At 38.2% G+C, this 12,854-nt stretch overlaps 1 protein-coding gene across 1 annotated transcript in view; it reads left to right on the forward strand.

The window, feature by feature from the left end:
* NWD2 (NACHT and WD repeat domain containing 2) overlaps nucleotides 1-12,854 on the forward strand; it is a 51,267-nt gene that overhangs the window by 31,697 nt on the left and 6,716 nt on the right. Inside the window, exons 4-6 of the mRNA XM_030947530.1 lie at nucleotides 9,606-9,809; nucleotides 11,419-11,563; nucleotides 11,865-12,454. Coding sequence (XP_030803390.1) covers nucleotides 9,606-9,809; nucleotides 11,419-11,563; nucleotides 11,865-12,454 — 939 coding nt within the window. The remainder of the gene's footprint in view (nucleotides 1-9,605; nucleotides 9,810-11,418; nucleotides 11,564-11,864; nucleotides 12,455-12,854) is intronic.

Consider the following 12,854-nt stretch of genomic DNA (forward strand, 5'->3'; position numbering starts at 1 on the left):
AAATTACTTTAATGCTTGAAGCTGATAACAGACACTTTAGTATGCCAGTGCTGCTCATGGCTGGAAACAGTTTGCCATCTGGCCACATGCTTTGGCAGACTGTATCCTCTGCCTCTCAGTCATACAAGTGCATGGCACAGGCAAGCCAGTGTTTTCATTCAGGTGAGTGTATTTTTGCTGTTTTTTTCATTTCCATGGACGTCTGCTGCAGAATTTTTAAACTTTTGGCTAATGATCTGATCCATTACCTGCAGGGCAGTACTTAATATTCACTTTGTATGCTTACCATTAATTGTTTGTCATGCTTACCATTAATTGTAAGTCAAATAACCTACTGTGTAAATATTAGTGTTAGAAAAGTCATTAAGATATCCCAATAGAAGGGCACTATTTCATTTTTAGCTCAATCTAAGCTCTTTGCCTCACAATAAATACCATCCCAAAATGGGAATGCAGAAACTAAGCTGCCTTTTTGATAAATAAAAGAAAGAGCATATTTCATAGAGAATAAAAGATATGGCCCCTTCTTGCATACAAACTATTCCAGAGAGGGCAGTAAGAATGTGGAAGAGTGCCAGCTTTTGACTCCAGGGTTTGGGGCCCAGAAGCCAGTGCCCTGTCCTCCCAGGGACTACACTGATAGGTTCAGAGTATCTTCCTCCTTTCTGACTCCATGATATCTGTGTCCCTGGGTACTCAGGAGGGCACATTAAACAGCAGTAGGAGGAGAAGCTTTTCCATTTCTCTGTTAGCCACTCTTTGCCTGTGAGATGCAAGACAGGATTTCAAATCACAATTCTTTCTGGCTTTGATGAGTGTTGTGATTATTTTACAAAGCAGGGAAGGTTACACCACCATGCCTTCCTCTAAAAGACAATATTGATCTCCTTGCTGTTTCCAACAAAGGTGCATTCCCCATTCTCTGTAAGAAGGGCAGTGATTTCCACAGACAAGGTTATTGACTTCAGTCTGGGCTATGTGCGCCAGTCTTTTAGTAAACCTAGCCCCTTTGATTTGTTTTTCTACTCAGTTCCACTCTTGTCAAGTGTTACAGGACCTGTCAGAGAGTTGACAGAAGTCCTGGACTGTAGTAGGAATTACCTGCAAGATCCTGAGCTTTATGCGAAAGGAAAATGTACATGCCTGTCAAGACATCTCCCATGCAATTTCAAAAATATAGCAAAGTGAGAATAACACATTTATTTGGAGGAGAATCAGAGTGAGTGAGCACCTCAGATCTTTAGGCAGAGGTAGGCAAAATCTCCAGTTCTTCCTCTATGCTATCTCTATTCAGTGACCTCTTCCCTAATTATTACTTTTTTGACTGATTTTCTCACCTGCATCTATGCTCAGGCTGATCAAAGACCCAGCAAAAATAAGCAGTGAAGGAAAACGCAACAAAATGAATGTGGTGCTGCATGATCCTGTAGAACACAGGGAGATTGTGGAGAAAGATCATTGATACTTTCTCAGCCAGGAGAGTTCTGATGAAGCAAACTGTATCAAGGAAGTAGGTCATGAATTTCTTCTGAGGAAGCACATTCACTCTGTATGATAGACTGGTAGCTCCTACACACTATGTCCTGAGAAATTACTTATCCTTATTTCATCCCTACCACTAGGGAAAGCTTTGAGATTTAAAAATACTCACTGTGGGTGAAGTTCAGAGTTGAGGGAATTGGGTCATTTACAGCCAGGTTTTGCCATTCTAGTTTTCTGAAAGACAGGTCAAGCATCAAGAAACTTCACCATCATTTTCTTCTTTTCTACACCTCTTATGTCAGGAGCTGTACTCACAGCAAAACGCTTCAGCACTTGCACCTCATCCTTCCAGTCCCAATTGCAGTCAGTTTTCTTACAAGGTAGTTCAACAATCCTTTTTGTTTCTCATTAAACTGAAACCAAGACCTGTCTTGAGTTTCTGATACTCATATAGTCCCCCCAGGGTGCTCCTGCAGTGCCTCCAGGGAAAAAGGGAAAACAGAAATTAGGGCAGGGTTCTGTGAAATAACACACTGCAGTATTTGTCAAGCCAGGGAACATAAATATATATCCGGAAAGGTGGGAAAACAATTCTCAGTACAGAAACGTCTTTATTATGCCTTCAGTTTCCTATTTGCTTCAGCAACTTCAATTAAAAATTGTATTTCTTGTGTTTTCTACAGTCAGCTGAAGTTCTAAAATTAATTCTATTTATTCACATTTTCATTTGCTTTTTCATTTCATTTGCTTCAACCTGTAGAGATAGGTTGAAGCAAATGAAATGAAAAAGCAAATGAAAATGCTTGATACTGCCTGTGGTTTCATTTTTTCCTTAAAAACTAAAAAGGACAAACAGTGTAAAATAACAGTTCCATTGCTGCTGATACATAAATACACATCCTTTGCATATCAAAATAGAAATACTCAAAATAAAAGGCTTATTTTGCAAGTTATCACTAGCCTTATTTTATGGATAGACAGTCTGAGTCAGTGGCAAAATATCAGGAACTTAAAAGTTTCTATACTGAGATGTAGTAAAACTAGGAAAGAGGATTTAGGAGATCTGCAGCAGCTCTAATGTTCTGTCTGATTAGCTGCACTGCCTTACAGCTCTTGGCAGAGAAGAAAAATGCTGCTCTCAAACACACTTTGACCTGTACATCCCAGAAATCAGAGATTATGACATTTTTGTGGTTTTTTCATATATTTTTAATTTCTAGTGGTAGTATTTTGGGGAGACTTAATACCAGTGCAACATAACTCTTCTCCTTTGATAGGCAAGAAGAGCCAAAAAATGTATTTATTTATTTGGAGGACATTGTCCCTGTGTTTCTTTCATGAGGTCTTTACACTGTACCTCATTGCAGCTAGAAGTACAATAAAAAAGAGTAGAGGCAGTTATTTTCAGGACATCTCCTGGGCACAAGCTACTCTGGAACTCCAGCTTCCTAAAAATTGGCTTAGTTTAAGCATAGTATTACAGCTTTCTTCACTTTGGTTTCAGTTTCTGGTACAACAGCTTGGAGTTTGCCCTAACAAGCAATAACATGTATATTCCATTGAGATAAATTGAAGTAAACATAGTTTTCTGGCTTTAGATCTGATGATTCACTATTGTTTAGCCATTAGCATTTCTGCTTTGCATTTGAAATAAGTTGGCTATTGTTCCCTTAAGTTATAAAAAATAATAAAATAGGACATTCTTTTTTTTGTTTGTTTTTTGGTAGTAAATTCTTGGTTTCAAGGCCTGGCAGGCAAGGACCCAGCTAATCCTGTTATTTTAATTTTCTTTTTTTTTCCCCAAAAATATGTCTGGCTGGACCTGCACATTCTATATCATATAAGTGATTTCTACAGGATACTGTTAGAACAGAGTTATCATATACTTGCAAGAAACCAGAAAGAGCTGTAGTTGTACTAAACTTCTGAGGATGGGATGTTAAATAAAAGGCCTTTAAAAACTGGTATCCTGACCACTTGTTTCAGATTTTCAAGATGTGGTTTACTGTGTATTTGGTTATATCAGCTAAGCCCACTTTTCTGCAGACAAGGAGGATAAACATGCTGACATGTTACAGTTCTGTGTGCCTTCCTTAACTTGAACAGCTTCCTGGACAGGTTTGCATGTGCAAATGTGCTGTCTGACCACCTCTAAATTCAGTATGAAAGACAAGACATGGAATGTAGCCAGCATGCATGTAAAAAGGAAGACTTAAAAACAATGGAGCATTTCTTGTAGTGATGCTGAAGTGATTCTGTCTCCATACATACAAATATACCAACTGAAAGAAATTGAAGGGTACTGTAATCTGAGTACAGTAAGTATGCTTCTTAGAAAAAATATTTGGATTAAATCTGAGGTCTTTGAAGCCTGGTGCTAAATATAAGTGTCAATATTTCACTTACTTTTTTTCTTTATGTGTCTCTTTTGTCTAAAGAAGCCTGATCCACTGCATAGTAATATACATTTTACCAGCTAACACGTGTGTGAACATCCCAGTAAAAAGTGTATTTGTCTGAGAAAAAATGGCTATTTGACTGAAATGTACGCTTTAAAGAGGAAAGAAAGGTTTTATTTCATAAGAAAGATTTTACTACAAAAGGGAGGAAGCCTAGAAGCAAAGGCTGGGGGAGTTAGGTCTCTAACCCCAGGATAAACAGAAAGCAATGAATAGTAAGTGACCATAGGGGAGAGGGGGATCTGGAGGACTTTGTAGCCCTTGTTAGTTTGCAGACCGTAGAAAGATGACATCCACCTTTCTGTTGCAGTTAATATTCAGTTGCTAATGTTCAATGCTATGAGATTGCTTGCACAGAAAGGAGCTGCAGTAGCAGGGCCTTTGATGTGTGACTGTGACCCCATCATTCACTCTCTGAGGCCTGATGAGTGGGGTTTATACCTGGTGGCCACAGACTTGTACTTCTTCTACTTCAGGGCAGGTTTTGAAACTGGGCTTTTGCGCCGTGGATGTGCTTTGTTATTTCATGCCTTGCTCCAGGTGGTTGCCTACAAGCTACACCAGATTTCTGTGTGAGGCTTCCTGCTGAGGCATGGCATGATCCAGACTGCAATCCACAGCTCTCCTGGGAAGGGTAGAAGGACACCTCTGGGACATCAGTAAGACCAGCCTTTCCCAGTCCCTGACAACAGATGAACTTAATACCCCACAGTGTTTTAAAAGCACTTAAATCCCTCCAAATTTCAGCCTGCAGTGTGAAGCATTGAGCACCTCTTCAATAATGTGAGATACTCATTCTCCTAATGGAGCTGTTCCTCTTTGAATAAGTGTATATTAATTGAGCAGGCTGAAATGTGAGTCACTCAGGATGTCATCACAAGGGGTCAGGGCTTTCCTCCTTCAGTAGTGAGCAGTTTCAGAAAGAAGGACAGAGCTGAGAATTAGGAAAAACCAGCTTCCACTATGTGGTAATGACTAACCATTGCATACCTGTCCCAGCTCTGAGTCCTGGCCTAGCCGTGATTCCCTGCACTTAATTCCTGTGTTCCGTGGGCACAGTCATACTTGTAGTTTCTCATGGATCTTGCAAAACCAAATTGTTTAGGGAGTGCTTAGTCCTGTACACAAGGAGGTATATTAAGTTGAAAAATTAGCTGTGGTTAGATTTGATTCCTTCAAAGATGATTTCTTGAATGCTTATGCTTCAAAAATCCAGGGCTGCTCTGAGACAGAGGCCGTATGTATGCACTTCAGTGTCCCATGTCTTCAGAAACACCAAGACAAAGGACTGATTCCAAGTAACTCAGCAAAAGATCTTTAATAAGATCTCTGTTGGCAAAATGGCAAAAAAAATTGTTGCTCTTAAGTTGGCAAGTACCTGAAACCACTCCATAAAACATTACAAATCTGACTTCTCAAATGGCTTCATTTGCAGATGTCAATATATAATTTATTTTAAAAAGATTAATTAAACCAATCAGTAATTAATATAATGTGCTGTTATTTGACAGTTGTTTTTTATTAAAATTACCACCAAATATCTTAGCTGGAATTAAATACATCTAAAATTTCAGCTTGTTCTGCTTTAAGATAATGTATGGCATCAGAATTCATGAATATTTTAGTGATGATGTCTGAACTAATCATACAACATACCATGTGAATCCCTCATATCTCAAGATCAAATCTAAATCTTCTTTGTTTCCTCCTTTTGGTCATTATTGGACTGCACCTATAATTTCAATCTCTTTCCATACCAAGAACATTAGAATGAAAAATACTTCCCATTGTACAGACAGTAGTTTTTTAACCTTCATTTAATTGTGATTTCAGCCTCAGCAAAGCACTCCTGATGGGAACAACAATGGATGTGGCTCTGAGCAGCCTTGTCTGTTGGAAGGTATCCCTGCCCAAGGCTGAGGACATGGAAGTAGATCATCTTTGAGGTCCCTCCCAACCTAACCCGTTCTGTGATTCTGTGAAATCTCACAAGGCCGCTGCTGAGGCTGCTCTGTGCTAATTCTGTTAAGTTTTGTTAGACACAAATGGTTGCTGAGGGTTTTATACATTTGTCAACCTGCTTGTCTTATACAGTTCAATCACCTTCAATCTCATGAGTTTTTAATTTGTTGTTTTACTATTAGAGGAAAATGATTCATCAGGTGGGAGATTTTGGTTCACGAGCCTGCATATAAAACTGTCTATTGATAGTGAACACAGTGTAAACATTATTGTTCCCTTTAAAAATAATTCCCTATAATAATCATCAAAATGCTGCAATGTTGTTATCACAAATTGAAGTTTTGGGTTCTTACTGTTGAGTACTATAATATATTTCAAAAGGATCTGAAATAGCAGTAATTCTTGTTTACAGACTAAGTATGAAGCAACATGAAGATTGTGAGAAATTCTGTTTACTTTCAATCCTGTTGCTTAATTTTTCTTCATTTTTCTAAGAAGAAATCTATATTTACTTGAATGTATAGGGAAATGGAGATGGGGCAGATATTTCCAGAGGCTGCTGCAAGCCTCTGACACGGATGCAGTTCAGACACTGAAGCTCCTGAAGGAAAAGTGCAGTTCAGAGCCTCTCACTGAGGCCTCTAAGGTTTGAGTGGCTTTGTGGTACGCTGATAGATTACATTTATACAGATAGATAGCAATTTAACCAGAATAACACCAAAAGAGTGAAGGGAAGGAGGTACTTCCAAGCCTCACCTCTGACATGGGAAGATGCAGTTTTCACAACCTGTGCCTGCAAATGCACCCATCCTAAGGCTGTCATGCAGCCTTAGAAACAAATAGTGGATTAAAATTCCAGCAAATACATATAGTCTGTATGTTTGTATATATGCAAATACATATAGTCTTTTTTTATTTACTAGTGCCACTGCTAATGGAAAACATGCAGTGCATCTAGAGGAGGGGCATTTGGGTGAAGAACTGCTCCCCAGGAGCCTGGTGTGTTTATGCGGTGTAACCCAGCATTTGAGCATTAGTTTCTCAGTAGAAAACAGCTGCACTTACTCAGCATGCATCCTGCTCCCAGGCTGGGCTGTGATACCACAGTCCTTCAGAAAACTAGTGCTAGTCACTTCTGTACTCTCCAGTAAAACGAGGAGTTTTGTTTCAATGCCCCCATTAAAGGGCCAGTAAAACTGGGCTGAGGCTGGTTGAGGCTGGTCTGAAGTTATCAGAAAACACAGGAGTGACTCCATTAAGAGTTTTCTACCTCATAAAATTTTCTGCCAGAATATTCTTCAAATGATTACACTGATTCAGGTATTCATACTCAGTTAACTTCTGTGGAACACAGCTGCAGTGCAGTGCCTGGGATGACCCTGCTCTAAATGATACACCTGCTCAGCACTGTATTTAGTTTGCTAGGTTTGCTGGATCATGTCAAAGTTCTTTTTTATTGTGTTTTGCTCAAGTAGTCAGGAGGATAATCCCTAATACAAGATTATTTACATAATGTCTTTTGCAATGACAGATGAGAGGTATAAAAAAAGTCCTGTCTTTTCATTTTAAAGTAAAACCAGTCATTATTTAACTATAGTACAGTGAAGAGAGAACAGCATAACCTGTACCAGAAAAGCAGAAAAGTACACAGAATAATTCCAAAACAAATTTAGTTGATTAAATGCAGTGCATTAAAATCAGACATAATAATGTTGACATTTTAGTATTGTTCATGAAGGGCCCAGTTATTGCTCTTTGCTGAGGGAAGTGTCTACTGAATCCACTGGACTTGCATTTAGAAAAATTGGAGCCTAATGAATTCTAAGTAATAATTTCTAAATAAGGTAAAAGCTCCTCTAAGAGAAATTTATGAGATTTCTATGTCAACCTGAATGTGAAGAGGCTTTCCAATTCACCATGATATAAGTTATTAACCTCACTTGAATGAAGAAGGAAAATAATACTGCATTTTGTTTAACCTCTGCAGCTTCAGAGTTCCAAAATTACAGGGTTCTATGAATAGATCAAAACAGTAAAAGCTTTGAAATTTTCCCCATCTATCTCATTATTTGAAGCAACGTAGCCCTCTCTGAAGGGAGCTACTAGCTGGAACGATCACAAATCAAAAATAAATTTAGATTATAGAAATACTGGATCATTTTATTTCATTAAATTAATTATTATATAATTCTAGTTGCTGAACACATTCATTCCATTCTCACAACTCCTTAATGTGTGCCCTGAATGGAGCTATGGTGGGATCTGAATGGCAGCCAGGCAAACTCAACTTTCCCCCAAAGCCTCTCTACTGGAGAAGCTGCTTGAAGGACTTGGATGCTGTGACTTGTCAGAAACTGCATCCTGGTCTGTATGAACTATCACAATTTCTACATTCCTTTGCTCCTCCTGAGCAGTGGGCAGACACTGACTTGTTCCTGTCCACCAGCTCTTTGCCAGTGCTCCTCTGTGGAGGTGCCAAGTGCTAGCCATCAAAGCCAGCAGGGTAGTTCATGAGTTCTCCCTAGTCTGCTCCAGGCAAAAATCAGCCAGGTCAGTTTACACAATGTCAGGTGTGGTCTGAGCTGACTGGTTTCCCTGGAAGGATTAGGAGGTGTTGGTGCACTGCTCTGATGCCTGCTCTGGGGCTGCAGCATCTGCCATGGTGAGCCACTGGAGTGCTGTGTGCCAGCATAGCTGCGTTCAGCAAAGTGTCCTGCTGCTTCCTGCTTTTATAATCAGTGAAGCAGACTTCATATCATCAGTTAATGATTTTCAGGATGTTCTTCTGGAAGAGTTTAAAACAGCTTCTCATTATGACAAGTGGTTTAAAAATAATGAATATTTAGATATTATTTACAAACATGCTCACATTTTTAGGGCACTACTACATTTGCATTAGTATTACTTTACCAAGAGACCTTTCTTACTCAAATCAGGATTATGATACTGTTGGTTCCTCTCCACATTAAGTTCTCCTTCTCATTAACATGAGATCTTTCCTGAATACATTTAAAATGAGGAAAGAATTTTTTAAAATCACATTTTAAAATTAAGTAAGAATTCTGACTGACTTGTGGACCAAGTCCTTAATGCAGAATTGATCTGATGGTCACAAATTTGAAAAAATTGTCAAAAGATTGCAGTAATTTCCTATAACACTATTGTCTATGAAGTTGTTGGACATTATAATCATGTTTTTACAAAATGTTTACAGACAGTAAACTGTCTGTAAACTGTCCATGGGCAGCTACTGGGGCAAAAACAACAAGAATAAAAGGTTCTGCAACACTGATCCTTGCTGATACAAGCCACAGTGTCAATTTGCTTTTGCATGTGAGGATAATCTCAACCTGTGACTAATGAAATTGAATAATACATGAGTCAATACCATGCTAAGTATATTGGGTATTTTTTAATTATTTCTTTATGATGCCTTCTTTTTAGTACTAAAAATACTAGTAGTATTTTTACTACTAGTGAGTACCATGAGAGACAATGCATCTACTTGAAATTTTCTAAGTCATCATAAAATATAGCTCAGTACAGTACCCTTAACAGTAATTCCTGTCACACAGTATCTTTTCCCTTCCCAGTAATTTCAAAGTCATTACCAGACTTACTTTTAGGAAATTCAGATCCTGATGATGCTTTTTGCAGAATGAAAAAGAAAAATTTAATCCCTGTTTTTCTGTAACTACATAGGGCCTATTGGGAGAGAAGTATGGGAACATCCGAATACCAGGGGAAGTTGAGTCAGCAGAATTTGAAATGATCCTGGATGCTGCTGTAGAGGCCAAGCTAGAGACAAGGCTTTTAGAAGAGTGGTACTGCAGAGATGAGAACGCAGTGCCACCAGCATATTACCTCAGACCAAAATCAGAAATGCTGAAGAACTACCAGAATACGGTAAGTCACAGCCTCCTGCTCACGAAATTCTTCTCTGTCCTTTACAGTAGCAGGCAGTCCCCAAGGCCAGGCACTTGCTGTTGTCTTTGAATTAGGTTCTACAGCCCTGTCCACACCTGAACAACTGCTGCTGTGGTGCTCCTTTCCTGTACATGGGGAAGGAGCAGCTGCAAAGCACCAAGGAGCACGACTCCTGCATTGATGTACTCTCTGATAGAGCAAGTGAACTTGGGTCATCTGTGCCCTGTTAGGGCCGGTGGGACAGTTGTACAGATGTCCCTTCCCTGATATTGTAACATGGAGAGCTCAGGTTCTTCTGCTTTTTACTGTGCACATGCTAGATTTCAATGAACAGGACTTGCAGAGGAAATACACATCTTCCCTCTATCCCCATAGAAGAAAACCTGTCAAACAAGTGCTTAGCACTGTCCTGAGTCAGATATCATATTTTTAACTTACTAACTGTATTATAACAGAAGATTTTTTCAACACTGTTAATGATCATTTTTTAAGCAGGCATTTGTCTTTAATTGATGATGATAAAAACTGTATCTATTTCTCAGAGCTCAGTTCTGTCCTCCTACACATCCAGTATATACCTAAGGACATACTTTAGTGTACAAAAAATGAAGTCCTTAAAAGAGTTTTCACTTCATTTTGAGTGCACATTATTGGGGGTTTTTGTTCTTAAATCTTTGTACTTTTCCTGAAGCTACTGACTAACACAGGACTAAATAAAAAGATGTTCATAACTTAAATGACTTAATATTCATAACGTAAATTAAAAAAAGATTTTCCCAACTTAAAGCCATAATGTAGATGTAACATAACTTAAAGATGTAACACAGATTTACATCTCATAAACTTATGGAAAGTAATAAAAAGATACTCAGCTCTGTCAAGAAAGAGTTGCTAGGGAATATATCCTGGAGCTTCCACAAAATCCTGGAGACTCCAAGAAAACTAGAGACCCCTGAAGTATTTCACCAGCAGTAAATGAGACCTAGCTGCTTTAGAGAAAGCACCAGCATGGCATTTGCAAGATACCATCTGAAAGGATTAGTGAATTTATATTAGAGTTCCTGTCTGATGACAGTTAAGATTAGTGTTACTATAGCAATGAATGAGTGATCATAATGTCATGTGTAATCTTGTATTTTTAAAATATGGTAGCTAATAGAAGGCACTTAATTACAGGTACCAGGAACCCCATTTTCAGTTTTGAGATCCAAGTTTAAATTTTTATCATTATTACGTCTCATTAAAGGAGCAATAATTTTAGCAGTATTGCTGCTGCTTTATTACTATTTCAGGCTTGGTTCTCAAAACCCTCTTTCTATAAAGGTGTTATTGGCCTTATTCTTGAAAAATATTGCATTAGTTGCCTACTCTAGGGATTTAGAAAATACTCCAAGGAGCTAACTCTTAAAATTCTCAAATGTAATACAATATGATCATCTGCAGTATGAAATATTTATCTTTTGTTGATTTTTGTTAGTGTATGTGTTTCTCTGTTACCATGTTATTTTTGGCCTTGAATATTAGACTTCTGCTTTCTGAAGTTGTATATGTATTACATCTGTTTTTTAACAATGGATATTTTTAAAAGATGGAATCTTCTTCAAATTCAATGAATGAGAACAAATGGCAAGATATATCAGAAGAGATTAAGAAGATTTTTAAGACTGCAGTGAAATTGCTGTATGAGAAAGGAAAAATGAAACACAGTCAGGCAAAGAGATATCTTTCCTCTGGTAAAGTTCACACTAACAATTCCTATGTATTTATTTATTGTCTGTTCTGTCAACCTTTCCACAAATATGAAAATATATTTCTGTTGGCATTTCTCATATAATTAAAGGGGGGGGAAAGGTTTGTTGTGCTTGCTTGAGACTAAAACCCATACAAAAGCACTCAGCAAATTCTCTGTGTTTGTTTTTTCTGTATTTACAGAGAACAAATACAATCGAGTCTGCCTGTTGGGGGTAGGGCATGTTCTTGAACTGTTTATAAAGAAAAGTTGACAGAGACTCTGTGTTCTCTTTTCATCCCCAGCTATTGAAGATGAACTTGATTTTGCCTTGGGTAAACAAACACCAGCTTTCCTAAAGAAGTGTGTTTGCTACATCCGGAAAATTGCCAACATTGAGCGTTTCGTTAAAATTCCAGAGATGGGAAAATACATGGACGTGGTCCATAAAGCTGGGAAGTTCCTACGAGATCCTGAAGCCCATGAGAAACTAATCAAGCTCAGGGATGAATTCATTCCTACCATTGTCGCATCGTCCAATCTGAGAGTGTACACCTCCGTCACCCACTGTGACATGAAACTGGGTTACTCCCCAGAAGTGGAGAGCCATTACATTGAAGGACTTGGCAAACAGTTCTATGAAGACATGATTGACATAATCCAAGCTACAGTGCAGCAGAATTTTGACACGGAGACAGACGTGCTGTACGATGAAGTTCTTCAACACTCATCGCTATGTAAAACATACTCCACTTTTTATGAATATAGATGTGAGGCATTAAACATCGTTCACAAATATGTTTTACCTAGAAAAATAGGACACATTAACCCTCTTATCATATATGGAGGACCGTGCACAGGGAAGACTCTTCTGTTAGCTGAAGCAGCGAAGAAGGTAAATAAGTATCTTACATCCTGAGGTCATGTTGAGAGCATTACTGCATGTAAAGGCCAACTTAGTTTAATTGTTTCTTTTCTCAACAGATCTATCAGCCCTTGATACATAAAATAAAAATAATAACATGCATATTAGGCGTATTATTGTACACATGTGCAGAAAAATATTACCTTTCAATGCTAACGTATCTGTATAATGTGCTTAGCCAAAACAAATATAGTTTATCAAAGCTCTTAGAAACCTAATAGGAATCAATATATTCCAAATTTACCATGTATATTTTAGAATGATCTCTTTCCTTCTTGTTCCTCTGAGGCCCTCTGAATCCACAACCATCTAAACATCTTATTCTGGTTTTAGTCTTGAACACAAATGCAGTACATCTTTCCAAGTCATA

Source organism: Camarhynchus parvulus, chromosome 4, assembly GCF_901933205.1.
Source record: "Camarhynchus parvulus chromosome 4, STF_HiC, whole genome shotgun sequence".
NCBI lineage: Eukaryota > Metazoa > Chordata > Aves > Passeriformes > Thraupidae > Camarhynchus > Camarhynchus parvulus.